Consider the following 27,997-nt stretch of genomic DNA (forward strand, 5'->3'; position numbering starts at 1 on the left):
TGTCAATTGTCTTTTATGGACATCCTGCACCTCCAAAAATGGGTAGGTTTCTCCATCCAGCATCAGCCAAAACTTGTCCAATGCAATGAATATCCTAAAATTCAGATTTAGCAGAGCCCAACTTCTAGAAAATCCCAGCTTTGTTTTTTTTTCTCTATGCATTCACACACCAAGCATTATTCTCTGCTCTACAGTCCTTCTAACCAAGCTCTTATACCGACTGAGTGCCTTGAAACCGGAGTGGAGTTTTCCAGAGCAGCATACCTGAAAAAGCAGCAACCATGTTGTGCCAGGAGTTGAGGTAAGAATATTAAAGTGAAGGTTGATGCTTCAAAAGTGTTCGATTGCCTGTTTACAAGACTTTTATGAAGGATTTAAATAATATGCTGCTCTAGGGCACAGAGAGAAATGGATCAAATGAGATGAGCTACACAATAGTGTAATGAAAGATGAAGCAAACATGCCAAAGTAAGATGGTGCAGTACACCAGTCCTGATCAGCAGGAGCGAAGATCATGACTGGATGTGCTGAGTGCAAGGTGCAGGCAGGAGCAAGAAATGTTGAGAGTGTAGGGAGTTTGCAGGAGGCTGCAATTGTAAGGGGAGACCTGTGCAGGAGGCAAATGAAACCACAGGAGAGGCTGAGGCCACAAGGAGGGTAGGAAGGTGCAGGAGCAGCTGGGTGCCTCCATTTCCCGTGCCAGCTACTCCTCCGGGAAAAAGGAGGTGAAGGTGGGCAACAGGGCCGCGGTGCTGGAGCAGCCCCGGGGCTCCGTCCCGGCAGCGCCGTCCTCTGCCCCGGTGCGCGCGTCCAGCGACCAGGGAGGAGAGAGGGGCATCCCCGAGCCGCGTCGGGCAAGTTTGTCCGGCTGCTCCGTGGGGGAGCGCTTCCCCAGGGCAGCCTGCCTCCTCCTCCGCCTTCTTCTTCTGCTGCTGGGCCGCGTCCCGCCGCCAGCCCGGGCAAAATGCGGGTTCTGGGGAAAAGCGGGAAAAGTGGCTGGGGCTCCGCCGCGGGCGGCGGGGGCGTTGAAGATGCGCTGGGAGGAGGTGGCCGGCAGCGGGGGCGCATCCCTGGGGAGGCGGGGCGCACCCGCGGAAGGGGCAGCGAGGCTATCCCCGAGAAGGAGACAGGAGGGGACAGCACGGGAAGGGTAGGGGTTCGGAGGTCGTCTCTCGGGAAGGGGGGGGCGCACGCCGGATCTCCCAGCCGCCCGCAGAGGCGCGTCAGGAGCCGCCGGGCTCTCGCCTGCCCACCTGGGGGGGCCGGGAGCGGCAGGGACACCCCCCACTCCGCCTCGTCTTTCTCTCCTCCCCGCCGCCGCCTCCCTCCGTCCCTCTCTGCCCGCCTGCCTGGGATGGTGGAGGGAGTCCGGAGCACCCGGCAGGGCGGCCCTGGGCGCGGGGGGCGGCTCGCCCCGGCCACGGCCACGGCCACGGTGCGGGGCGCGGCCGCGGGGGGCTCCGCCGTCCCGGGGTCCGGCAGCCCCCGCCGCCGCCGCCACTGCCGGTGATGGCCAAGGATGTCCTCGGAGGGGGAAGCCGAGGCGGCTGCTGAGAGCGGGCCGGGCAGCACCCCCGCCCCGGGGCCCGCCGCCGCCGCCGTGCGGGAGGAGGTGAGCGGCGGCGGGAGCGTCCGCCCCGGGCCGGGCCGGGAGGGACCGGGAGGGGCAAAGGCAACCTCGCCGAGGGGCTGGGGTGCGGGGCGGTGGGGGCGTGGGGGAAACCGGGGAGCCGCGGCCGGGGGAAGGTGCCCCGACTGGGGGTGTTTGCGGCGCGGGGAGGACCGAGGAGCGTAGCCACAGCCCGCCCGGCTACCTGCAGCCGCGGTGCGGTGCAGGGCCGTGCCCCGCCGCGCCCTGCAGTGCCGGGGCCGCCGGCGGGACACCCGCGGCCCCGCCGAGCCCCCCGCGCCGGTGGGGCGACCGCAGCCCCGCGGTCGCTGGGTGCGGGGTTTTACCGACGGGCCCCTGCGCTCAGCCGTGCGCTGCTGCCGGGCTCGGGCGGCCGCTGAGCCACCGGCCCTGCACCGGAACGGTGCACCGGGGGGGAAAGCGGGCCAGCCCAGTGGAAGTTTGGCTACATGAGCCCCGTGGCGTTTGGCCTAGGAGAGCCTACCACTTGCTTCCCTGGGACCTGTGAAATGGTCAAGACGACTGCAGCTTTGCGAGGCACTAGTGGAAGTGGTCGGAGGGGCATACTGAGCATAAGAAGGGGCTTGCAGCCTGGGGCTCTGTGGCTTTCAGGTGTTTTGGGGCTAAGGAGGAGGTCATGCCTCTCCTTTTCCCTTGGGGCCTAGGCACTTCTGTTACCTAATCTGCAGTAGAAGGCAGTGGAGAAAATACAGCTTAGTATGTTTCTTCAAGTCATCTGTGAAGCACTTACTTTGGCCTTGCATAGCATAGAGAGGGAATGATGGATGTGTCTGAGTGTTGACACAGAATCCTGAGCCACAAGGTATTGGCCAGACAGAACTGCAGGGCTGTGTGACAGTAGGTGACAATGCGTGCGCAGTCCTGCACGCTCAGGACAGCAAGCTGCCCTGTTTTAGAAATGCCTGGGATTTTCTTTTATGCCTAATGTAGCCTTTGTTTCCAACAGTTTTGACAGGTCTGCCATTTACATTGTGTAATCCATGTGCAGATCATGGAAGTCAGTGAAATTTCTTTGTAATATAGAGTTTAAAACAAATGTACATGCTCCCAGGAATGTAGAGAATGGCCTTAAAGCTGGCAGAGAAGACTGAAAACAAAAGTGAAAGCAGCCCTGGAACACTGTGTTGTACAGTTAGTCTGCTTAAAGCTTTTGTTAACAGGTCGCATGGCTCATCAACAGTCTCATAATCCTATAGTCAAAATCCAGGAGCCTCAACAAAGCCTATGTGACTGCAGTATATTTAGGCTTAAACCAAACAGCACCTTTTAAACCATCTCTACTTGAAAATTGACTTTACAGCTCAGGTTGAAAAACTGTCTTCCATAGGTGAAAATTAGGGTTTTCTCCTGTTTGATTGCTTTTTAAACACCTGCAACAATGAAGAGCTGTGGCTGGATCCAGGATACAGCTGCTGTTCCAGCGGTAGAGCTCCCCAATGTAATTACAGCCCTGCAGAAGATCAATACATGGTTAATGCTGGAAGGGATTTTTTGATTTATTTGGTCTAGGACCAGGAGCTACTGAAGGCTTTCCAATATATTAAGTCCACCATGAAAACTTCTAAGCCATTTCTAGACACTAAAGCACTTGATCTCTCTGCTAAGCACATTAGAGCTTGCTTCACTCATCCTGTTTTCAGTTTTTCTTCTGTTCCAACACAAACATTTGCACATTTGAGTCTATATCTCAAATGCCTGTAACAGTGATATCTTAACACTGCAGTCCTACAGTATTGGTCTTTTCCTCATGCTTTCCACATCACCATGTAAATAGCCTTTTTGGACCTGGACTCTTGCAGTTGCATGTAAGTGCCCAGTATTGATATTAAATGGGCATTTCATGGGCTTCTCTGTTCAGCCTCGTCATTTATGGATTTCACTTAGATCAAATGCATGGACCTAAATGGTGACAATGACTGAAAATTGCCTTTGTTGGTGTCCTGGGGTGACAAATCAACATGAGACATAACCCTGAGCTATTAACAGACCATGTGTCTGAAGTCTAAGTTCTTATTTTTGAAAGAAAGACAAGCCAAGGTGCAGCTGTGGAGCAGAAAGGAGCACGTCAGTTCAGTTACCTGTCATGGCCCTCGTCCTCCTCTGCCAAGGACCACGTAGGTTTACTGCTAACTTAGCTGAATGTCAGAGCAAGCCCTCAGATTGTCTGCCAGTATTCTGGTTCGAGTTTTTTCTATTGAGATATGGACTGCTCGAGCTGGATGATCCGGAGTAGACATGCTTTTGGTATTAGTGTAGAATTCTACCATCCCATGAACTCTTTTGAAAAGGAATCAATCCCCTTTCAGGGGACGGAATATAAAGGATGCATTTTTCCAAATGTTTCAGCAGTTATTGCTGTAGATTAATTCTCTGGACATATTTGCCTTTATTTTCCTCTTTGAAATAGCAGAACCTGCTGCTATGTACTGCCCTGGTTAAGCAGTGATAGCTTAAAATAGCAGTGGCTATTTTTCTTGATATTACTGTGGCAGCCTCCACCTACACTGAAGATTTGATAGTGACTTTTCTGCATTTCTGCCAATTTACATCTCACTTGGGAAGTGGCCTTAAATATTTAAATTTTTAAATCTTAATTGGAAATGAAGGTGTTGGGTTTTTTTCAGGAAAGCAAAGCCAGTGAGTACAAACATAATTTATTTGCTTCCAAAGCCAAGTAATCACTGTAGAAAGCTGAACGCAGCAGCCACCTGACATTTTGAAGTACGTATTTGTCTTGTTTGTACTGGCAGAGTCAAACAGCAATTGTCCATGCCTGGTTTTATCTTCTCTTCCATATTTAAGAACTTTAATTGGGCATGACATAATGTAACCAGTTAATCCATTTAAATAAAAGGGAAAACCTCATGGGTCAATGTTCGTGAAACCCATGGTCATCGGCTCTCTGATGGAGATGTTACAGAAGAGGGAGGCCACTTAAAACTGCCTCATTTGCCTTTTACTGCCGATGGGAAATGCAACAGGAGCTTATTTGAAAAGTGCTGTTCGTGGTCACAACAGCACCAAGGGGGTGTCACAAATTAAGAAAACATACACAGTGCTTGTTTGCAGGCTACAGCTTTAGAGGCTGTCAGGTCAAAACATAGCTGGGACCTTTCCTCTTAAGTGTGCCACTGAAGAGACACCCAGTTCTCCAGCTTTTTAATCCCTTTCCCTCACCAATTATTTAATTTGTCAAGGCTTATTTTATGGCATTGAAAACACCAGGCATAAAGCCCTTAATAACTTAGACCAGTTAGTTTTAAATTGTCCCTGTCTATGGGCTGAGTGGATGAGAGGTGGCAGAGGCAGCGAGGCAGACAACCTTTTCCGATTTATCAGGCCTGCTGTCCGTGCCCCTTCCTCACCAGCAGATCTCCACAGTCTAATCAACTCTGCTCCCTTGCAGATCTGCCCATTGACACCCCACTGCCTCTGTGGCACTGTCCTCTTCCTTGAGAGTCTTATCATTCCCAAGACTTCTGTGCTCAAGAGAAACAAGCCCAGGTGCAGGAGATGGAGAGAAGGGAGGGCACAGTTGCTGCGATGGAAGTTAATGTTCCCCACCACCTTTTAAGCGAAAGTTCGGAGAGACCATTGTGTATCAATCTCCAGTGAGGGGCTATTTCTATGTAAACATTCCCCTTCAAGAGCTGCACGGGGCACTCACCTAACAGGCACTGCCAGAGGAGGGCAGGAAATATGAGACATGATTCCTACGGAAAGCTTCACTTTTCCTTCCCTATGCACTTCCAAACCTCATGCAAAAGACCTGCTCAGCTAACCCCCTGAATGATAGCTCATGGTTTGCCTGGTGGAAGGCTGTCACCGTCCCAAGTGAGTATGACTGACAAAACACTTATTTTTTTAAGTCAGTGCATGATATTCCCCCTCTTGAGTGAAGGTCAAACAGAACAAGACCCTTTCTTCCCCTCACGCCCTTGCTTTATTCATCAGACATAAACTAAGGAGTGCTCCTCATTCCTTGTTCCAGATGACTTCCCTTGTAAAGACAAAGGAAAAAGTACAGCAGGAGTGGCATCTGAGGAACTGGAAAGCTTTTTTTTCACGATCCTGCAGTTCCAGGCAGTATTTGCATTGCAGATTCTGTCGTAAGAATATCCATGCTGAAGCATCACATCTTTTTTTCTGCTTTTGTTCTTTTCGTTGTCCCACTTTATCTTCTGATCACATGTCTGTTCTTGGTGCCCTAGAGTTGGCTGTCTTCTCCACTTCACTTGAGAAATTGTCAAGGGTTTTAAAAAATAGATAGGAAATATCAAATTAATGCATCTGAGCTTTGAAGGGCAGCCTTGGCTCTAGCTGTTTGGGCTTCTACAGGCAGAGTCTTCTCTCTAAGAAAGAGTGCACCTCGCCACTGTGGCTGAGACTGAAGTGAGTTGCTCCTTCTGGCTGACTTTCCCAATCTTGCAAGTAAGGGAATTTTCTCAATAAAACGCTGGGCTGGAGCAACTGGGGAACTTGTGGAGTTCTGCCACTGGAAGGTTATAAGGACAATTTAGTCAAATAGCTGTTAACTATGTAGATGTTGTTTCACGGGAAAGGGACAGACCAGGTAACTCAGTGGTAGTCCCCCTTCAGACCTGGTTCCTAATGCTGTTTTTTCAGGTGGACACACAGTCACCTGATGCCAGCAGAAAAGCAATGGGTCTGCACACTTTATTGAACCCCCAAATACTCTCCTTGTTCTCCCTTTCTCACTTCAGAGACCTCAGATGATGATCTCCCTGAAGGAGGAGAGTGTGTATACCAAAGATACTTTTCAGTCAGTGCAAGTCATTGCAAGAAGTGAGGTAGGAGGTATCTTCTCCCTGGAAATGGAGCACTTTATTTCCTCTCATCTGTTTCTATGCCTTGGAAGAAAATAGCTCAGATCATTGCCAGTGACCAGGGACATCGTGAAACAGAGAATAAAAGGAGTGAAATATCCTCAGGTGGTTCCATAATGAGTAGGACTTGTTTCTAGGTGTGTCCTGGCACGTGTTTGAGTTGACACCAAAAGCAGTGGCTGCTGAGCTATCTTCAGCACTGTAAGGCCCTTCACTTGTTATAGTGAGACTTACACTGTCACACTATAGATAAGGCTGTGGCTGAGTTTCCACTTAGAGTAGGAGTTCTACTTTTTGGAAAAGCATGGTTAAGTAGTTAATTAGTTTTTAAGTTCTAATCATGGAAAATATAGTTCACTTTCAGACTCTAATCATTCATTGTGTTCCTCTGAGCTTAAGACCTGTAAAGTTAAAAATAGCACATACTGAAACTTTTTGAGGTCACAGTTGCTGTAACGGCTTTGTTAACTCCCCCAAACTCTAACTCTTCATTTAAGCAGCACTGCACAGAAGAGCCAACACCATGTTATAGTTGGGATGCTGCTGCAGTGGAGCTGGACAGGTTTCTGCCAACAGCAGCACACAAGGCAGGTCAGGGGTTGAAGCTGCCTCTGACAGCCACCCATATCAGCTGGTCCCTGAGTGATGGCTGCTCTGCCCACAGCACATCTCTGCAGCCATGAAAACAAGCAAGAAAAGTGCCTCAAATGGGCAGGACAGATGGTGAGTGGGAAGGATGGAGGAGCCTGGCTGTGCATGGTGCCAGTAGCTCAGCAGCACCAGGAGGCTGGCAGCCCTCCCGGTGTGGAGTTAAGGTTGTGAAATGGTGTCTGGTGTAGCTGGCAGCCTCTCTCAAGGTGCCACACATGCAACTTGGAAAGGATGAAGGGGCTCACACCCCATGAAATGCACAAACTTTTGACTTCCAGGGCTTTACATCAGGTGAAGAATGTACAGAGAATCCCAACTCAGACATGGCATTGTTTCTATACATCTGAGGTATTGCACATCCCAGTTCAGCATTCAGCCAGCAGAGGCCTTCTGAAGGAAAGACTGGTAATACTGGGCCTCTGGGCAGATGGGTGGAAACAGCCAGCTGGTGAGAGTGGGGACCAGCAAGGTAGGAGCTGACAGCAAAGAGCAAAGAGCAGATCACAAAGGATCACAGTCCTGGCAAGGAAGCTAAAAGTAAGTAGGTAATCGAGGCGACTCACAAATGTGGAGTCTGACTAACCTGATCTTACCAGGAAAGAAAGTAGGATCAGTCAGAGACTTTTGCAGGTCACAATGTATTTGGCTTTGGGAGAGAAGTGATTTGTGGTGATGCATTTATGGCTGGAGGCCTTCTTCATAGCCATATGATTGATTGCCCTTAGGAGCTGGACTCGGAATTGTGGAATACAACATTCGATTAGTGTGGTAACAAAGTGGTTCAGCACGAGGCATTGGCATCTTACTTTGAGTATCTCTTGCAAACCAGCACAGTGTGTCCTGGAGGACAAGAGCTAGAAGAGCCTGAATGCCTCAGGCACAAGCCATGCCATGTCCCTGACCCTGCAATGGGCAGAGGGAGCACAGAGCACTGTGGAGGCTGGCGTGGCAGCATCTGCCAGTAGAATCGTGCCAGCATGAGTGTCCCTCTGAGGACCAAAGAAAAGAGAAGAACTCCCTCGTGGCTGCCTGGAGGTAAGATGGCCAGCCAGAGGTGCCGGTATCTGGTGGAGGAGGGCAGTAGTGAGAGCATGTGCTGAAAGGGTGGGAATGGTAGTCTGTCTTCAGGCCTGAGATGTTCCGTGGTCCTCTGCAGGGGACTACCTGTCAGCAGGCCAGGGTAGGACATAAATCCTCGGCTTCCCACAAGCTGATAGAGTGGCAGGATGCAACAACTCACATGCAGATCAGGTGCCTTCCTTCCAAGTGGTGCTGCAATGCTCATGTGAAATCACTTTATAAATGCTATTTTTTCAGTGTCTTCAGGAGATATAAAAAGGTGTGCTGGCACCATGACATGGGTCAAAGTCAAGTCAAGAAATAAAAATGAGGTGTTCTGGATCCCAGAATTAACCATTAAGTGCTTAAATGAATTTCCAGTTGTTTTCACCTGCTGTGCCATCATGTTATTGCAGAATGTGTCACAGAGAGAAGCAAGAGGGAGAGAAAAGTAATATTTATGACAACACCTTGTTTCTCACAGGGAAACATTAGCTGCTGGGATACTGCCTCATCTTACCCAGAGTACCCTTATAAAAACCTGACAGTGCTGAGGTAGCAGCTGTGTTCAGAGAGGTGCAGAGATGGGGAAACACACTCCCCACATCTGACGGAGCAGCTGAAGCCTGAGCAGTGGCTGGATCTCATTGCAAGGGATGCTCATCTCAGCAGCACAAGGGACCTGGCATGGCCACAGCCTCAGCTGCACCAGCCCAGTGCTGTAGGGCTGGCAGTTCCTCTGCTGAAGTGTGGCTGATGGCCTCCAACTGCGAAGTCACACATGGGAAGGCTAGAGGTTGAAAGGTCAAAGCACAGAGCCATGTTGCTCTGATTTTACTAGAATAAAAGGATGGCATTTCAAATAAATGGGAATAAAAATAAAATGTGGTGGTTCTGGGCAAAGCCTCATTCACAGTTCCCTTTGAAAGATTTCCTCAGACTTCTCTGGAGCTTGGATCAGTCCCGGATCACATTTCTTCTGAGGACTTGAGAGTTGTTTCTATATACTCCATTTAAATCCCAAGGTGTTCCTTTAGAGTAAGCAAAGATTAAAAGGTATTCATAATAATTAACTATTTTTCTAATTTACAAAGTGTCTAAACAGAAACATTCAATGACTAGACTGCGAATAACTGATGCAGAACTAACACTCCATCGGCTTTTTCCTCACAAGGCTGTCTTTCCTGGCCCCTTGCTTTCCCCCCCGAGAAACTGGTCTGTGGCTGTTGTCTAGCTTGCCTTCAGTCCCCATGTGGAGGCTGAGGGAAGGTTGGGCAGGACACCCAAGACCTGTGACAATGATGAGAACAGTAAGGCACAGGACATGGTCCTCAAGGATGAGGAGAGCACTGGCGACTAGGGACCTAGGAGTGGGAAGGGACAAGCTTTAGTACACCACTGAATTGTGGCACCAACATCCCATGCTGCAGGCTGATTGCATGCACAGCACAGGAGAACACTGGCTTGAGCACTGCCAGCCTCCTGCTCACTCCTCTCCCACCCCTGGAGAGCTGTATCTTCTGTGTAAAGTGAGGGAGAAGCAGGTTTTACAGGATTCCTGTTAAATCCAGCTGAGACTTTGTCAAGCACACAGAGGCTGGCAGATAGCTACTCTCCCCCGTTCTCCTCCCTGCTGTCCCCATCTCTCCTGGGCTGAAGCAGTGGTAGTTGGTCCCATCATCCCTTCTGTTTTCTTTGGCTGGTGTCAGTTTTCAGCAAAGCCACTGGTAACGTCATGCACCAGTCAGGAAGTTGCACCTAGCTGATCCCCAGGGGCTGTGGCACCTTTGTGTTGCCTGCAGCTTGTCCAAGGGTACAGGGAGCTGGGTCTGGCTTTCACAGGCTGGAGCACACTGAAGACTGTTCCTGCCAAGGTGAGGACTGCTCCACTCTGCAGCCACAGGACAAATGGATGGATGCATGCTGCAATCAGCCCTTTCAGGATCTCCCTCCAGAGTGGGAGCAGGGGCAAGGGCACCTGCCCAGAAACCTCCATGCAGTGGGGCTGGCTGTGGTAGGGGGCAAGCGGCTGGCTAGGCATGAAGCAAGCTGGAAAATACTGAGTGGCACAGCTATGCCTCATGTCAATCACTTGGTCTTGTTAATCTGGCAGTGGCTGGGAACTGCATCCCAGGAGCTTTCTTGAGGTTATGTGATGCTTTTATCAGTTAACTGATATGTGTTGAGGTAAGCCATGTTGTTATACCTGTAAAATTCATCCTGTGTCTGCTAGAAACCACCAGTATTCAAGGCAGAGGTAATATGAACTAAGCATGATGCATACTTAAAGTGTAGCAAAAAGAACTGTTCCTAGAGGTACTCTCTTGCTCTGAGACAGCTTGAATCCCAGCTGAATCCCAGCTTTTCTTTCCCGATGAATTCATACCCAGCATTGGCATTACTGGGAAAAATCCTCTGCCCCCGAATACGTTCTTTGTATTGTTACTGAGTCAAAAGCCAGTGACAGCAACAACAGCAATCTGAAGGGAGAAGCAATGATTTTGTTAGTGCAGCATTTTTGTGCTCTTGTAAGAAGCTGCCACTAAAATAGCCGTAATTTCTATTTTGTAAATGGTGACCACTTTGTTGCTAGGATTCCTTGGCACTGAAAATGGAATTGCACAGCTTTCCTTGGAGCAGCGTGTGGAAGTGTCACCCATGGATGTGTCTAGGGCCAAATTCTTCATGACACTCACATATGTACCCTTGCATTTCAGTGAGTGGCTTTCCCATCCTGCTGCAATGAGCAGCATATATATTCTCTGGGATCCAAATGTCTTTACTTCCTGGGATTTCCTTTATTTCTGCTTGAAGAACTCAGGAGTATCCTGCAAGAGCTAATGCTGAATCTGACATTTAAGAGGACTGGAGGCTCCTTCCGTCCTGACCTCTTCTTTCCTCTCTTCAGATGCTGGCTAGAATTTCTAAGGATGAATGTTGTGAAATAACACACTGTCTTTGTATAATATTTCAGGGGTGGCATCTGAAGTTCAGGTGGATCAGCAATATTTGTGTCTTTTCATAGTTTTGACTTGACGCACCTTCCTACCCTGAGGTGTTTCCCTGACAGCTCCACTGATGGAAGGAGGAGATTAAATCTCTGCATGGATTAAAATGAGAAACCCGGTGATCCCTGCTCACCACAGGAGGGCAGTTGCCAAAGTGAACGTCTGAGCCAGTGACGCTACAAACATGTGGATTGCATGCAGGTTATTATTTTCAAACCTAGTAACAGCATTTCTGCTATACACTGACATCATGGTCCCTGCCTGCAGGAGTTTTCATTCTCACAGGAGTTTTGTGGCAGAAGAGCAAATGGTGCATCTAAACTATACGTGCAGCAATGAATGTGCTACCTGTTCAAAGGCTGGAGGGAAATTATCTTGATGCAAAATGGCTTTTTTTTTGTTGCCTTCTATCCATTTTATTTCCCTTTCCCCCCTGTGCTTGCAGCCATGCTGAGAGCACTTGCTACTGGCTCAGCATGAGCTAGGGGTAATGGGCTTCTTGTCGTTCAAGATGGATGGCAGGAAGAATTTTGTTTAGGTTCCCCAGGAGGGGATTGATGAGATTACAGTTGTAATATCTCCCTTTTCCCTCACCAGGCCTTATTACTGATACCCCATGCAGTGCCCAGATTCAGTCACATGGTGAAGGAGCACTTCTACTCACCATTACACCAACGTCTGGTTTAGCACAGCCCTGCAAGGGGCTCACTGTACTAATAAGGATCTGACCTAGGAGTTCATTTGGCCCTGGAAAGCATTAAGAGGTTGTACTATGACACTTGTGCAGTTGTCTTCTCCCTGACCACCCCAGACACCAGGATTACCTCAGGAACTGGGAGATGATAGCTACACCTGCATCTGTTGCAGCTGCTTTGGGACAGTGGATAGAAATCTACTTGTTCTTCTTGCATCATCCCTATCCACTGCAGAAGCGGTGAAGCCTTTCTCGGCACCAGAGGCTGGTCATAGTGTTAGGGCTCACCTCAGTTATGATTAACAACAGCACAGCCTAGGGCTTGTCTAGCAAAGACTCAGTAGTCCTGTCTGTGTTATGTCCTGCCATGTCTGTCAGGAGGTGGGACCAAGATGGAGGAATCTCTCATAGTTAGAAAGAAAATTCTGCTTTCATCCAGGCAGGTCACCATCTGCCAAAGTGTATGACTTGTGGTTATTAATTATTCCTTCCCCTTTGGGTATCTCATTGGGATATATTAATCACAAGCATAAATCCACAGAGGCAAATTCAATTATGACTGGTGTTAATTTATCCACCATTTTTTCTTCTTTCTTCCCTAATTTTATTTCTTTTCTTCCAGTCCTCTGTCAGTGTTTCCCCCACTCTTTCTTTCTACATGGACAAGAAGATTATTCTTGCTAAGTAAAAGAGGTAAAAATAAAAATATAAGATTAACTCTTCTTACATGAGTAATCTCAAGTTGTGGGGTCATTTTGTTCTTGAAGACAGTTAAAGACACCCTGTAGCCCCAAAGCCAGGTCTTGGCAGAGAGCAGGAGCATGCCGTGATGCCGCACATCTTGCTGAGACACAGCTGCAACATCAGCCCTGCAGCATGCTGTCACCTCCGTGACAATTTGGAATCTCTGGGCCAATTTAGCACAGCCTTATCCCACCCCCAGGCTGTGGGGAGGAGATAGGGAGAAGTTCCCAGCAGCGAGAAAGCAGCCATTCAGGAGTAGCTGTTTTCCAGGTCATAGATGGGCTGGGAGGACTGCTGGCTCATACAGTGCTTTTGTGCTGTCAGGCTCAGTGTTTCCTCCATTGATCTTCACCTGGGTCCTTTTTCTAGGGCTGATTCCCTCCTGCCCCTGCCCAGGCTGAGTGGTCTCTGTCCTCACCTGCCAGCACCCTTCCCCTGCCTCAGCACTGGCTATCCTTTTCCCTCCTCCACTTCTTCCCACATTCCATGTTTCCCCCTCATTTCTCTATTTCCATTCAGGCCATGTCTTCGTTACCCTCTGTTTTCTCATTCTTTCATTTTAGACATGATAGCATTTTGCTGAAGCAAAATTGTAGCTCTTGAGGTCAGCCACCAAGGACAAATGCACATGGGGTTTAAAAGGACAGGAAACACTTTTTGCATGATTTCCCCAAAGAAGAATTTTAATGCTTTTGAAATTGGAGAACACTTATATCTGTCTGTGAACCAGATACAGACAGTCAAACTCAGGCTACAAACTGTCCACAAAACAAACAGAATAAATTCATGCTGTGGCAGCATGTTTTCTGCTTATACAGCTCATGCTGGAGTTTTCAAGGAGACTGAAGAATGAAGGCTGGCAGAAGAGGAAAAAGTCATTTTGTCAGTAGAGAGCTATGAAGAAATAGCAAGGATAAGGCAAAATTATAGATCAAATTTTTAAAAAATATGATTCTGCGTTTCCTTTGGACACAGACTATTTCTTCCCCTTCTATTGGTGTCAGTTTGGCAACTTTAAGTTCGAATTTATTTTGCCAAAATCAGAAGGAGACAAAACAAGAATTTTCCCATTGTCACTGTAACCATTTGCATGCTGTAAGCAGTTCTGAGGCAGCTAGAAAAAGATGTGCTTCAAGCCCACACTGGTAAACAGCTACTTTCGGAGTAAAATACAGATACTGCTGAAGAGCATACAGTAACAGCAAGCTAGATGATAATGTGCTCTATTGAAGCTTTGGGAGGATTTCTCTTAATGTTGTATGCAGAACTGCACATGGAATTATTCCTGGCAGTGAGCACAGGAAGTGTGAGGAGCACCTCAGTGACCGCATAATGCTTATAGCCTTGTTTTTGTGATTGTCATTTAGCTTTGTGAAAACATTGTCTTGTATAAGTTAATGGGATATTTAGCCATTAGACTGGCAGAGTTCTGCAGGAATAATTATCATATTTGATATATCCTCTGGAATTAAGCATAAAATTACTGCTGGTAACATTTACAGTTGGCACAAACATTAGCAGGCCAGTCTGTAATGATGAGACAAGCACAGTTCTCCTTAGGGATCTGCTTCATTTGATAATTTAGTTATTCAATCCAAAGCCAAACCTGAAGTTACACATTTCAGGGTGGAGAGTGCAGCCAACCCTTCAGATGTCCTCAGAAACAGTGACTCAAAAAATACCTGGGAGCCAAGTGAGTGAGTCGTTGAACGTGAACTCCTGGGATGTTGCTAGGCAGAAATCTACTAATGCAACTCTTGCAGACAGTAAAAAGGGGGGGGAATCAGTGAGAATGGAAGGTGATTTTATATTTTGGTGTGATGCCAGTGAAATAAGTGCTGAACTCCTGTATTTACTTTCAGGGTACAGACAAGAAGGATCTCAAGGTGCTAAAGAGAGGGCAGAGCACCAAAAAGAGCTATAGCAGTGAAGGACTTGAAGACCTTGGCTCATTTAAATTATCAAAAAGAAGGCCGAGGGATGTCATAATTAGAATGGAGAAATATGTTCAGAGAAAGAAGGCAATCGTATGAAAGGAACCTTTCATCACTTGGAGAATGGGCATCCTCTCTGCCATGAATGGGGGCTGAAGTGAGACAAAATTACAATGGCAATAAAATTTCATCACCAGAACAAATGAGAAAGGGGATTGCAGATTCTTCATTTCTTTTAGTCTATCGGTTAAAGCAGAGTGTCTTTAAAGAAGATGAGCTTTTACCAGCCACTAGTTATTGGGCTGTACATAGGATGTTAAAGTGAAATTGCATTGTCTGTGAGATGTGGGAGCTATGGGATAAAGGCCTGGTATCTCCCAGTCCTAAGGTGTAAATGTAATTTGGGTTGTAATATAAGCTGAACTTTCCTGACCCAGAATAACCTCTCAAAGTTGGTAGGAGAAATTTATATGACTCCCTATAAGTGCTAAAAAAACTGTCTAGCTGTTTATTCTACTACAAGGATCCCTACCATGTTGCTAGTGGGTGAGTCCTGCTATTGGGCATGCTTGTATCCAAAGGTCAGCGAAAGCAGTGAGCCAACACTGGTAAAACAGAGGCACCAGATTTTCAGGTTAGGCACTCAAAAACCTGGGCTGGTGGAATCAGTCTGGGCTTCTCTGAGTGTGGCAGTGTGGCACTTCCTCCTCCTACTAAGGGACAGCTCCCTTGGAAGAATGGGGATACCCAGACCACCTCAACTTGGACCTTGGGGAATAAATTTGTTCTTGTGTACCCATCAAGAGAAAGGGGACCTAGAGTCACGAGCACAATTCACTTACCCAGAAATATGTTGTTCTGGTTCTCCAGCATCATTGTTACATTTCAAGTATACTTTTTAAGGAAAAATCAGAGTTTGAAGGAAATTAATTTTTTTTTCATTCTTGGCCACTGCCAATGCAGTCACTTGCAGGCTCATACAGCATGGTCACCAGCTACAACTTACCTACCAGTATCCTAAATCTAGTCGCTTGCGAGGAGTCAAGGGATGGGTCAGAGAGCCAAACCCTGGCTGCGAACCCTTTGCTCTTGCCACCAGAGCACACTTGGCTCCAGATGCTAAGCAGGGGACATGCCAGGCTGTGCACTCCCCCTCCACTCTCCTTCCACCCCTTATACTAGGCAAGATTAATAGCCCAAATCTGCATGCTTCTGTAACACAGAGCATGTTTTAATTATTTTAATTATGGTTGCTGCAGCCAGAACCTGGCCTGGCTGCTGTTGAGCCAGGAGGAGTAGTGGGTGGGTGTGCCCGTGCAAGGGAGGCTCCAGTCCGCCCTTGCATACCTGCTTTTGATCTTGGGCATCTGCCATCAGAGGGCGTCTTTGAAGGCAACTGCCCTTTCAGCCACTGCCTGGATGTTTTATCATTTGCAAACAAGGTTTCTTAAAGGAGCAATAATCGAAATGTTGCCAGCCTGGAAACTCCTGTCTGCTACAGGTGTCAGTTGAAATTCCTGTTCTCCATTGGCAATTAGGGCTTTCTGGACTATTTTCCAGCAGCTGTGGCAACAAATTAAATAGCATCTATTATTTAGTGTCTCAGAATGCTCCACACCACCAGGTAGCAAACAGGGGGTGGGAAGATATGGAGCTCACTTCATTTTGTGTGGTACACAGGCCCTTTACTCTGTCTGAGGTTTCTGGAAATGATGGGCCTAAAAACCCCAAAGCAAACTCAGAGCAGTGCTGTGGGGCTGACTGACTATCTGGGGCAAGGGACAGCTCGGGGCAGGGCCATCCCTAAACCTTGTCCCTCTCCACAAGGCTCACAGCACAGACACCCACATGCCACCTCCCCACACATGCCACCTCTTACTCATGGCATTTTCCCCATTCATGCTGAGATCTAAGACAATCTGGGAAATATTTTTTTGTTATTGTTTTTAAGTGTGAAAAAGTAAAGTCAATTTTAGCATGTGATTATGGATAGTTCGGGTAAGAGTTAGGAATTTCCAATCCAGTCAGGTTCAATGAGAAGGGAGGCCTCTGAAAGTGGTTCAGCAGCATGCCAGAGCATAGCAGGATGTTATGTGTTTATTTTTAACACAACTTGATTCATAAACAACGATACTGACAGCTCAGCTATGCTTCATCACAGTATTCCTTCCAAAACAGGAGATTTTTACAAATTGTACTGTCATGAGAGCTGGTTGGGACCTTTTGGGTGAAACATTTGATTTGACAAATCCATCCCTCTTCACAATACATGGTTGTAGAATCAAAGAACAGTTTAGGTTGTCAGGGACCTTCAAAGACCATCTAGTTGCAACCCCCCTGCTGTGGGCAGGGACATCTTGCACTAGACTAGGTTACTCAAAGCCCTGTTCAGCCCGGCCTTGAGCACTTCCAATGATGGGGCATCCACAATTTCTCTGAGCAACCTGTGTCTCATTTAATCTGTCTGGATGTTTCTCAGGTCAACGCTGAAAGCAAAGCCCAAAGGAAAGCCCCCACAAGCAGGAGAGGAAAGATACTTCTATTGATTTGGGTTAGAGACCCAAATCTGCAAGTCCTGGCTCATGGACAAAGTACCTGGTGACTGAGACTCCATCTATTCTGGCTTTGACTCTGGCTTTCCGTCAGGCTCTCTGTCTTCGCCTTCTTCAATTATGTTTCTCTATTAAGATTTTCTGGAGGTTATGCTTTTATTCCACATCAAAACAACACAGATTCCACAACATTCCTCAAAGGACTCAAGTCCCGCTCACTGGCTGGCCCAAGTTATCATGGAAATTGCTAGTTTCCTTAAGCATTTATTTACTCATCCAGAAATACAAGCTTGCCCTGTTTTGATTTGAAACACTATGCATGGAAAGGAGAAAATTCCACGTAGTACCACAAACATAATTCTTGCAAGAAGGTGGTATGTTAATTAATAAAGTCTGGGAGCCACTGGCTTAATATATTAATGAATTTGTTATGCAGAGAGAGATGAAAATATATATTTCCTTATTAGATTTTTGAATGTCTGATACCTTTATTGTAATGATGTTCTATTTCATGTCTTTCTTACAAACACGCTAGTAGTGTTTCTAATACTATAATTGTGTTAGATAATTATTTCAGTGAAGGAAAGGAGAAATAAGGGGGTATAGGCCAGATGAATGTGTTCAGAACTTGAAATAGGTGGGAGAGCTGGGAGGTAGACTCTGGGAAAGAGATCCTTTTATAACGGAGGACTTGCAGACAGTGGGATTTGCTTCGAAACAATGGTGGGAATGAGACGGTGGGTTAGAAAAACCAGGAGAAAAAAACTGTGTTTTCGCCAAAGGGTTTTGAACATGAAGGCCCTGCTGAACTGGACTGGTAGGTGTGTGAATCAGATGTGGCAGTGGGTTCTATGGCTGCATGCCTTCACTAATACAAAGACAAGAGAAGCTGCCTTTTCTACAGGCTGCAGTGAAAAAACCAGTGGAGAAAACCTGGCTTGGGCTAATCCAGCCTTTTCAGTGCAGTGGGTTGAAGACCATTTTTGAAGTGCCTCCAGAGGCTGCATACAGAAATATCACCTTGGACCTGCAAGCCTCTGAGCTACTGCCAACCCAGCTGGATGGTGCTCCAGGACTGGTGAAACCAGAGCTATCTCATCCCCCAGAGGTGAGATGGCATTTCACAGAGATAAGCACATTAGGAGGCATTTGCCCACTCTGATTAGCCACTGATTGCCCTAACCAACAAGGCTGGTTGAATCACCCCTTGGGCAGAAGCCAACCTGTGGGTTGTAGGTTGGACCACAGAGAAGTTGTTAGTCAAGGAAAGCCAGATAAAGGGAAGGTGGGATTGCAGTGCCTTTGGCAAATATTGCCATAACTGATGTGGGACAGCCTTCTCCCATGGCTGTGCCCAGGGACAGGTTGACAGCACTTCCAACAAGTCGTAGAAAAACATGGGGTTCCTGGAGCTGCATGGACTTCTTAAGCACTCACATTAAACTCACTGCTGGGCATTTCTTGCTAGGTCCACTGGTATTCTTGACATTATTAACCATAAGCAATTTTACATGAGAGGTACCTTTGACAGCCTGAATGTGAACATGAAGTAATGCATTAGAATATTGCCCAGCTGCTTTCTTCTGCATAGTCTCAGTGCCCGGAGTAGAGCAATGTTAATGTTTAGAGGGTTTTTTCACCTCAGAAAACCTTTGGGGAAAAAAAAAAAAAGGTAGAGCTTTGCAATTCTTCATGTTTTTGCATTACTCTAGCACTTAAAACCTCTAGTTCCATGTCAAGAAGAGACAAATAATAAAAAAACAGTAATTTCAAGTGGATTTCCCATGAGTCAGGAGAACCTGATGCTCTTATGTGGAGTTCAGGGTACAGCTGGGGCAGAAGCCCACACTGAAACAGCAACCACACTGAGACTGAGCAGTGGGCATTTGACAAGAGTTTCAAGAGATGAAACTCTCCCAAACTGCATGTAGGCTCAGGGATTCATTCCCAAAACTTCTGATTTAGGCACTGCCTGAAGCCACTTTGTGGAGTTCTTCAAGGTATCCTTGCAAACGACTAAGGAAAAAACAACCTTATTCTCACTCATACTAAGGTCTTTTCACTGCCCTGCCTACAGAAGTTAGGAAGCCTGTACTTTTTAAAACACTTAGCTTCTCTCCGCCTGTTGTAGCTGCTGTAAAGAGAATATAGCAGTCAGAATACAGCCCAGAATAATTATTCTTTATTCTGGCACATGAATACATAAAAAAGAATAAGAATAAGAATAGAAATTCTTGGCAGATTTCTTCTGGATGCATCAGGAAGAATCAGGGGCCAGATTCTGCCCTAAGTTCCTGAAGGTGAATATTGATGTAGCTCTCTAAAATCAATAAAATTACTCTGCACTTACACAGTGTCAGATTAAAAGCTATGAAATCAAAACCAATCCCCAAATCTAGTTTTGCAGTGTTCATAGCAAGTTTTAAACCCCTATATAGTTACTTAGAAGTGGTTCTCTGTCTCAGGAAAAAAAAAAAAAAAAGCAGCAGCACTAAATCTGATTCTACAGCCCTTCAAGGTTAGATGCCAGTGCTTCCATCTCATTGAGAGGACAGCAAACTCTTCTTTCTAGTGGCGCCATGCTATTATTTCCTGAGTCAAAGATGCTGCTACTTAAATTCCTTGCTGGTTCAAGATCACTTACTGAATCCTAACTGCTGTAGGTCCAAGATAAGCTTTAGTAGGGGAGAAATTTCTCCGTGGAGAAAGAAAGAGAAGACATTTCCTGAACCTAGCATCTGTTGGCATCTACGGAGCAGTTTGATGCATTAGAGGTGGCCCCTCGGGAGAAGGAGTAACTGTGTGCTTCTATTTTTGCATGAAATCAGGCTCAGCAGAGGGCATGATGATGCATGAGTATCAATGTGTATCTGCTTTCTCACTGTCATTTCCTCAGTTAGGGGCGAGGCAGAGGATGGCAGTAACAAAACGGATGCAGACAGCCCTCCTCATTACCTACTAGGGCAGCAGGGTGTCTCTCTTCACGCACTTTCTACAGACGGGCAGCTGCCAGCCAGTAATGTAACTCATGCTGCTGCTGCTCTTTGCTGGAAGACAACTCCGTTTCCGCTAGCTGCCTGGCTTGATTTGGCATTTTTCATTAGAGCTGAACATCGCATGACAATGCAGCTGATACACCGCACCAGGGCTGGGATAAGGACTGCAATCACACTGTCTCAGGAGACAAAGTGGAAGTATAGGAGTGCGAACTCTGGCTCTACTCCCAACTTGACTTTTAGAACTTGAAAGAGAGGGATGTGCTACATTTTAAATATTCACTCATACACCCTCAGCTCCAACACTTAATCTTTTCAGGTATTATAGGTCAGAGATAGTTTTCTAACCAGCCTGAAGCTGTGCTGCATCGTGCTGTAATCTTGACAATTTTTCCAACTAAATGTGCTCGAATCTAGTAATTTTCCCGATGGCTCACCTCCAAGAAAATGGTGTCGATCATTTGGTTGGTTTCAGGGCTGGGTGTGAGTCAGCTCTGAGTCAGGCAACAGCTCCAGCTCCATGAAGTGCTGGTCCTCCTGTGCTGGCACAATCTGTGGGGCTGCAGCCCTGCAATGAATGCTGCTCCCAAGCCTCCTCAACAGCAGCATGTGGGCATCTAGGCACCAGACACTTATAAAGCAATGGAGCAAGTCCACAGCCCCACGCTTTTGGCTGTTCACCTGCTGCAAAGCCCTCTCAACCTCAGAAGATGGCAGAGTGTGTAAATGATGCTGGCCACAGGCAGGAAGAAGGAGATGGGGACCTATCTTGCCTCCTGAGAAGAGGCCCATCTGACTAGGGTGCAGGCACATCAAATCACTGCCTCACAAAAAACTTCCCTCCCCAGAGCCATGAGGAAGCAAGGAAGGAGCTTTGTCCAGAGCCCTCTGTCCCTGGCAGGGTGTATCTGTTTATATTCACATTTCTGTTAAGTAGGGTGGTGTCCTAGTCAGGTAATTTGAGAGCAAAGGCAGACACGGTCTTGAAGGCAACAGTCACTGTGTGTGTTGTGCAAAGCAGCCTGACTGACGGGTTCCTCGTTCTCTCTTTGTCTTTCTCTCCCCTTGCACGGCGGTGTGATTGAAGCAACGCCCCGTGAAACAGTCCCTGAGTGCTTGCATGTGCCGAGAATCCCACTGGAAATGCCTCCTCCTCTCCATCCTCATGTATGGCTGCCTGGGTGCAGTGGCCTGGTGTCAGCTGGCCCGAGTCACCAAGCTCAGCTTCGATAGCTCCTTCAAGGGCAAGTCCATGATCTACCATGACAGCCCATGCTCAGATGGCTATGTCTATATCCCACTGGCCTTCCTCTCTATGCTCTATGTGGTGTACCTGGTGGAGTGCTGGCACTGCCACGTGAAGAGAGAGCTGCAGTACAAGGCAGATGTGGACAGTGTCTATGAATGCATCAGCCGCATGCAGCAAGCCACTCCATGCATCTGGTGGAAGGCCATCAGCTACCACTTTGTACGGCGAACCCGGCAGGTGACCCGGTACCGCAATGGTGACGCCTACACCACCACACAGGTCTACCATGAGAGGGTCAACACACACGTGGCTGAAGCTGAATTTGACTACTCTCACTGTGGATACAAGGACATCTCCAAGGAACTCCTGGGCTTGGAGAGCCATACAGCCACCAAGCTGAGGTTCACCAAGTGCTTCAGCTTTGCCAACATTGAGTCTGAGAACTCTTACCTGACTCAGAGAGCTCACTTCTTCACAGAGATCGAGGGGCTGGATGACTACATGGAGGTGAGGGAAGGCATGCAGCTTAAAAATGTGGATTTTAAAGAGCTTATGATGGCCTATGGAGACCCGGATCACCTCCCGTGGTATGTGTCCCACTATGCTTTCTGGGTGGCAGCTATCCTGATGATCTCGTGGCCGCTCAGGGTACTCATAGAGTATCGGACTGCTTATGTCCACTACCATGTGGAGAAGCTGCTGGGCCTGGAGTATACGACGCCCAGCACGGCAGAGGAGCCCTTGTACCGGTACCGCATGCCCCGAGACACCACGCAGGACAGCACCGAGCTGGAGTGGCACATCTGCACCAACCGGCAGCTGATCCCTAGCTACTCGGAGGCCATGCTCATGGACCTGGCCAACTCCCCGACCTACAACAGCTACACAGTGCATCGGTATGGCGAGGCAGCCCATGGCTGTGAACGCTGCAACCATGCCTCCAGCACCTCCTCCATCTTCTCACGCCATGCTTTCCACAGCTGCAGCGGCAACTCCCGCCTCTCCCTCAACACCAGCCGCTTCTCCCTCTGCCGCATTCATGGCTCACACAGGACAGGCCTTTGGAGGAGCCGCAGCAGCAGCATTGCAGAGCGGGGCTGCCAGGATGAGCAGTGCTGCTCCTACTCTAGCCAGCTGGCTGTCAACGAAAGCCCCCCAACCTACCATGATGCCCGGTTCTTCCCCGTCCTGATTGTGCACAGGCCGGAGGGGCACGATGGACGGCACTTCTATGTCAGGCGTTCCTCCTGTCTAGAAACCTCTCTGTGACAGGTCTCCATGGTTACTTGGCTTCTCTGCCCCATGACACAGATTGCAGAGGTGCCACCGGTGGGGAGCCTACAAGCATCAGTCTCCACAGCAGGTCAGCAGGACGAGCTTCAGCTCTTCCCCCTGCCATTGCAAGAGGACATATTCACTCCGACCAACAGATAACCTCATTTCCAAGAGCTTGTCCCCCTCTGGCTGGTCTCCTTAATCTTTTCTTTTGTTCCCCATTCCTCTCACATTTTTCGCTTCTCACCCTTTCTCTGCTTCTCGATTCCCTGCATCTCCTCCCATCCCACCCACAGTCTTTTTTTACGTTTCAATCACATTTAACTGCTGTGGCTACTGGAAGATTTTTAAAGCTTGTGCTTGGCCAGTACATTTGCCCTCTTGGATGCTTTGCAAGGTAAGAAACTCAGATAGAGCAAGGCGCAAGGCACGTAGCCAGCCAGAGTCAACTCAGAAGGAGAATTCAGGTCTGCAGGTGCTGAGTCACCTCCTGCAAACCCCAAACGAGGTACTTTTTTATTATTTTATTTTCCCCAAACTTTTTTCCTCTTCTTCTGCCATTCCTTCTCTCCTTTCATCATGTTCTCCTCCTCTTGCTTTACCTTCATCTTCCTTTTTTTTCAGTTCTCTTATTTCTACTTTCCAGTTTTTCTGGGGTTTTGTCAGTGAGGATATCTTTAAGGGTATAACTGGACAAAAGTAAGGTTGTCATAGCACAAATGTCGCTGACTGCTTACACAGCCACAAATTACTAGGCCCCTGAGAAGTGCTGAGGACTTTCTTCCAGGAGCAGTGACATACACCAATAAAGCAAAATGCCCTTTGCTCACCTTGCCCTGCCTGGTTTGCAGCAGAGACGCTGCTGTGTTTCCACCTATAGTTACCCTTGTCCAGCTCCACCCTTGTTAGCAATCGTTGAGAGCCATAACATAGATCAGTGCCCTGTTAGTGCCACTATTTTTAGGACTGTAGGTCTGTGGTTGTTTCATTCCTACCACCTGCTAAGTGTAGTGCAGGCTTCACAAGGGAAGAGGGACTGGAGAGGGAAAGGTAAATATGGTATTAACCCTCCCACAGAGAGTCTGGAGCTGTTAGGAAGCTCTTCCACCCACAGTGTCTATTACAGCAGTTGTCGGACTGCTCTACATTATCTTTCAGTTTTCTGTGTGCCCTGGGGAGGGTTTTTGGCCCACAGCCCACTGCTACCTTCCCAGGCAAGATGCAGTGACACCCCAGCCCCAGGCAGGGAGCACAGCTGGGACCCAGCCCCACTGGCCACTCCTGCTCGGACCTCCAGGCTCTTCCCACAGGGCTTCCCCTGGAGCAGGTGTAGCACCTTCCAGAATTAGTCCCAGCCATTCCAAATCCAGAAGGTGTCTGGCCCTGACAGAGCACACACTGGGCTGTGGGATGCCCTCCAGACCTGGCCAGAGACCCTCCAAGAGCCAGAGATTGATCCAAGAAACTTGTGGCCACACTGAGGACCCACCAGGGACTTCCTACCTGCCAAACCTCTGTTCCATGAGGGATGGTCATATGCTGAGCAAGCTCCACACCATTTTGTCAAGTGGCTGGTGGACATTATTGTCCACTCTGACTCACAGGAGAATGCAATACAATTGCAATACGGTCACTGTCAAAAACAAAGTGATGTGTCACCCTACCTTACAAGTAGGTAAGAAACTGAGTCCCCAGAGGGACTGGCAACAAGTGCTTCCTCCCAAGTCTGTTCTGTGTGTATCAACATGCAATATGAGATCTGGAAAGTCATATTAGTATGTGTAGATTATATGTAAGTCTGCATACTTATGGCATTGACTGTTGCACCATGATAAATACATTTTGTTTTGGTTTGATGACTCCATTTTGATGTGCTGTGTTTATTTCAACTCCAGAAATGGAAACATTGGCAATACCTGGCTAACCGGCTGCAAATGATGGAACCATCAGAAAGGTTGTTTAAATTCTTATGAGTCGATGTTTTTTAATGTAAATACTTCATGTGTGATTTATGTGATATTTTCACTCTGACAGCTTGGCATTTATCACAAAAGATAGATAACACATATGATGTAATAGTTTATCAGCTCTAAAAAAAATAACCATCCCTGACATGTGGAAAAATCAAGTTTGGGCTTGGGGTAATGATTATGGTTGGGCTGGGGCCAAACTGGGTAACATTGAAACTTATAGAAAAATCCAAATTTAGATCCACCATACAGTGGTCCCTAGACCGCCATGTACACCATGCCACCTGCCACCCCCAGGGAGAGCTGGGAGAGTTTGGGAACTAGGAAAGGATTAGGCCTGAACTCAAAGCTCAGACTCATACCTGACATCCTTTTATTCTGAAGACGAAGTCAATACAAGTCTTTAATATGGTTCCCTGTCCTTATCTTTGTTCACACAATAAGTTAAAACCAGCACATATGAAAGATGTAAGAGCTGGGAGAGGTTAAAACAGAGAGGCTGGAATATTTCAACACAGTTGCTTACCAAAGAAGGTGGTAGAGAGGAAAACAAGAAATGAGAAAGGAAAAGATGGTAGAATAATGTAAATTAAAAGAGAACAGAGTTCAGCTGTAGCTAACATAATTCCCAAATGAGCAGCATAACTCAGTTATGGCAAGCTTAGTCCAGACACAGGCAGGATGAGTTTCAGCCTTCTTGTGAGCTGCTACTGCAGCCACCCATGTCTTTAAATACCATACCCAAGGTCTTGGGATGGCCAGTTTTGTCCCATATGTATTCCAAGATGGAGACTTATATTTGGGTCCTCAGAAGTGGCTACGTTAAACAGTATTATTAACTGACATGAACAAGATCTGGCAATCCCATTATTATGATGGATTGGGCAGAGAACTGAGACAGTTTATATGCAGTTTGACCCTTTTCAGTGTCCTCAAAAGCCACTCTATTATCCAGTAGCTATCAAGCTGTGTCATTGGCAGGGTTTGGAAAGCGTTGAGGGTTTCTGTTTCCTCAACCACTGTGTTCTGATCCAACTTTGGGGCTTTTATTTGAAAATCCATCCCTAAGCTGCAAAAGCCCTCTCACACATGGAGCTTCCTCCTGTGACTTGCTGTAGCCTCTGGTGGTGACCAAAAAGTCAGGAGCAGCTCTTGTTCTAGCCTGGGACTGAATATGCTGGCTTCAACAGATCTCCCACTCAGGAAGCACCTGAACAACCATCTGTACAGCAGAACTACCTCTGTACTTTAGCAGCCCTTCACTCCCACTTCTTCATATCTCTTGCCATTGCCACAACTGCCTGATGCAGGATGAGGGATCTGCTCCCTAGCAGTGTAGGGGTTAACACTGCTCTTCAAATCCCAAGTCAGAGGATGGAATGGACAGGTTCTTGAATCAGATTGCAAACCAGGCAGCTCTATGGAAAACATCTTTTACAGGGATTTTGTATCCAACTGCAGACTGACTACTTTGACAATGGAGTGTTGGCATGCACCACCAGGTTTTGTTGAACTTTTAGGGCTATGGCTTCTCATGTAGAAATGGGTGTTTTGGAGTGCTTTCTCACTGGGATAACCTGTACCAGATGTCCTGTTGGGTTTTAGTAATTAGAAGAGGCTGAACAGTAAAGCAAAGTGAGGAAATCCAGCAAATACTTGCCTTTCTCCTGCCTTTTCTCTCTCCGCTCCCCTCCCTCTTCCTTTCTTTTTTCCTTGTCCTTCATCTTCTGAAGTCTCCCAGCACTGGGAATTCACCTCTTGATTATTGTGCAGCTCTTCAGGCATTTTCTAGAACGTGCCTATGCTTCTCAGCAAGGCAGGTGAGATGTGGCAACATGCTATCGCAACAGAAGAAGTAAGGAAAGGATGTAATCCAGGGAGGCATCAGCTGTGTTCTGTGTGTGTGTGAGCAGTGAGCACTGTCACTGATGTTACGGCCTACAGAACAAAGCCATGATGCTTAATTCTGTGGCACGAGAGGCCAAGAGAGATTATTTGTCTTTAGTTCCTAAAAGCATTTCAGATTAACCAGTTCCTCTGATTTCTGCATGGTAATAATCCTCCCTAAGTTTTCTTATTTCAGTTTATGCTCCAGCTGGTAGTGCACGCAGGATTTCAGTCCAATTTTCATATGGGTCTTCCTGCCTATCACTGTTAGCACAAAGCCCTTCTCAGAAGAGCTAAAGCCAGATCCCCTGATGGGGAAGGTTCCCTTTGGTCCGCTGCTTCCAGCAAACCTTTGGCCTCTTACACCAGCCCAAAGTCTGGGCTGTGTCATACTATGACAGCTTTCTGTTGGGTACTCTCCTCTTTGTAGATGAAAACTCCCTTCTCCAACCCCTTCTCAAAGCCTTTGCGAGCATTGCATTTGACATTTGGATGAAGCATAACATGCCTGTCAAGGTAGAAGCATGCTCCTGGCACACCATGTGGAGTCAATGATCCCTTGGCTGATGCCTCCCCAGACAGGCTTGGCCAAGTCACAGCACTTGCCTGTGCCTCCTCACTCCTGCTTGAACACTGGAGTGCTTCCTGAGCCCATGGGAGCACTGTAGTGCTGTAAGCCTCTGCAATTGTAAGGCTGGAAGAAATTCTTAGAAGAAAATCACCGTAGAAACACAGTATTATTCTAATGGCCATTATTTTTTTCTCATAAGACCACTAAAATCTGCAAAAGTAGCTTCTTTCTGGAAGGTGCTATTGCCATGAGTAAGTGCAGAAACACACCATGCACCCAGATAGATGGGTATATATGGATACACGGGGGAGAGGCAGCAGTGACAGTAAGTGCATGTGAAGCTTTTAGCAAGCATCAGTGCAGAACCTCTCAGCCCAAGAGCTGTCGTGATCCCGGTGAGAGGCATGGCACGATTTCCCCAGGAGCACCTAGGCTTCCTAAGAGCTCTCGAATGGATGGCTTGTCAGTGTCTCCTCCTAGCCGCCTCATTGCAGCAGGAGACACTGGGGAGGGAGTGACATTTCCATTCCAGTAATGAAATCTTGGCATTACTCCAGTCCCCTAGGAATTCCTATCAGAAATGTAAATTACTTGGGGGAGGGAGGAGTGAAGATTAGCGTTTGGAATGGAATTATGTGATCTTGTCCTGCCTCAGTTTCTCCATTCCCTTCTTGGGGATAAGGCAGTTTGCCTGCACTCCTCCGTTTAGCCAGTCTTCCATAGTATTGCAGGAGCTGCTAGGCAAATACTGCTCACCGATGGCTGTGGTAGAGCAGAAAGCTGCATCGTGTTGTAACGATATTGCTCCTTATGGCGCCTTTCAACCCAGATTTTCACCGTAACTCCTACGAAAAGGCAGCGCCGGATTTTTTTAAAAACTGTAGATGACTTTTTCCACGCCCTGCTGGT

At 47.5% G+C, this 27,997-nt stretch overlaps 1 protein-coding gene across 7 annotated transcripts; it reads left to right on the forward strand.

The window, feature by feature from the left end:
* The first annotated feature begins 1,074 nt into the window (after positions 1–1,074).
* On the forward strand, positions 1,075–26,760 carry LOC116787837 (transmembrane protein 151B-like). 7 transcript variants are annotated; one of them, XM_032689797.1, is made up of 3 exons: positions 1,075–1,150; positions 11,183–11,417; positions 21,224–24,519. In XM_032689797.1, the coding sequence occupies exons 2-3, from the start codon at positions 11,412–11,414 to the stop codon at positions 22,652–22,654; spliced, it is 1,437 nt and encodes a 478-aa protein (XP_032545688.1). In that variant the 5' UTR covers positions 1,075–1,150; positions 11,183–11,411; the 3' UTR covers positions 22,655–24,519. The 7 variants fall into 7 exon arrangements, 6 of the variants coding, with proteins under 6 accessions (XP_032545688.1, XP_032545692.1, XP_032545690.1 ...); XM_032689799.1 differs by having other exon boundaries at positions 1,110–1,150; positions 11,234–11,417; XM_032689800.1 differs by having other exon boundaries at positions 1,111–1,150; positions 11,279–11,417.
* The last annotated feature ends 1,237 nt before the right edge of the window (positions 26,761–27,997 follow it).

Source organism: Chiroxiphia lanceolata, chromosome 6 (genome assembly GCF_009829145.1).
Source record: "Chiroxiphia lanceolata isolate bChiLan1 chromosome 6, bChiLan1.pri, whole genome shotgun sequence".
Classification (NCBI taxonomy): Eukaryota; Metazoa; Chordata; class Aves; order Passeriformes; family Pipridae; genus Chiroxiphia; species Chiroxiphia lanceolata.

Bases quoted from the DNA above. Each gene is read 5' to 3' on its own strand.
- LOC116787837 (XM_032689795.1), top strand. From the start codon at position 1,520: ATGTCCTCGGAGGGGGAAGCCGAGGCGGCTGCTGAGAGCGGGCCGGGC. The intron at 1,613-21,223 runs GTGAGCGGCGGC...GTGTGATTGAAG, and splicing joins CCGCCGCCGTGCGGGAGGAG to CAACGCCCCGTGAAACAGTC.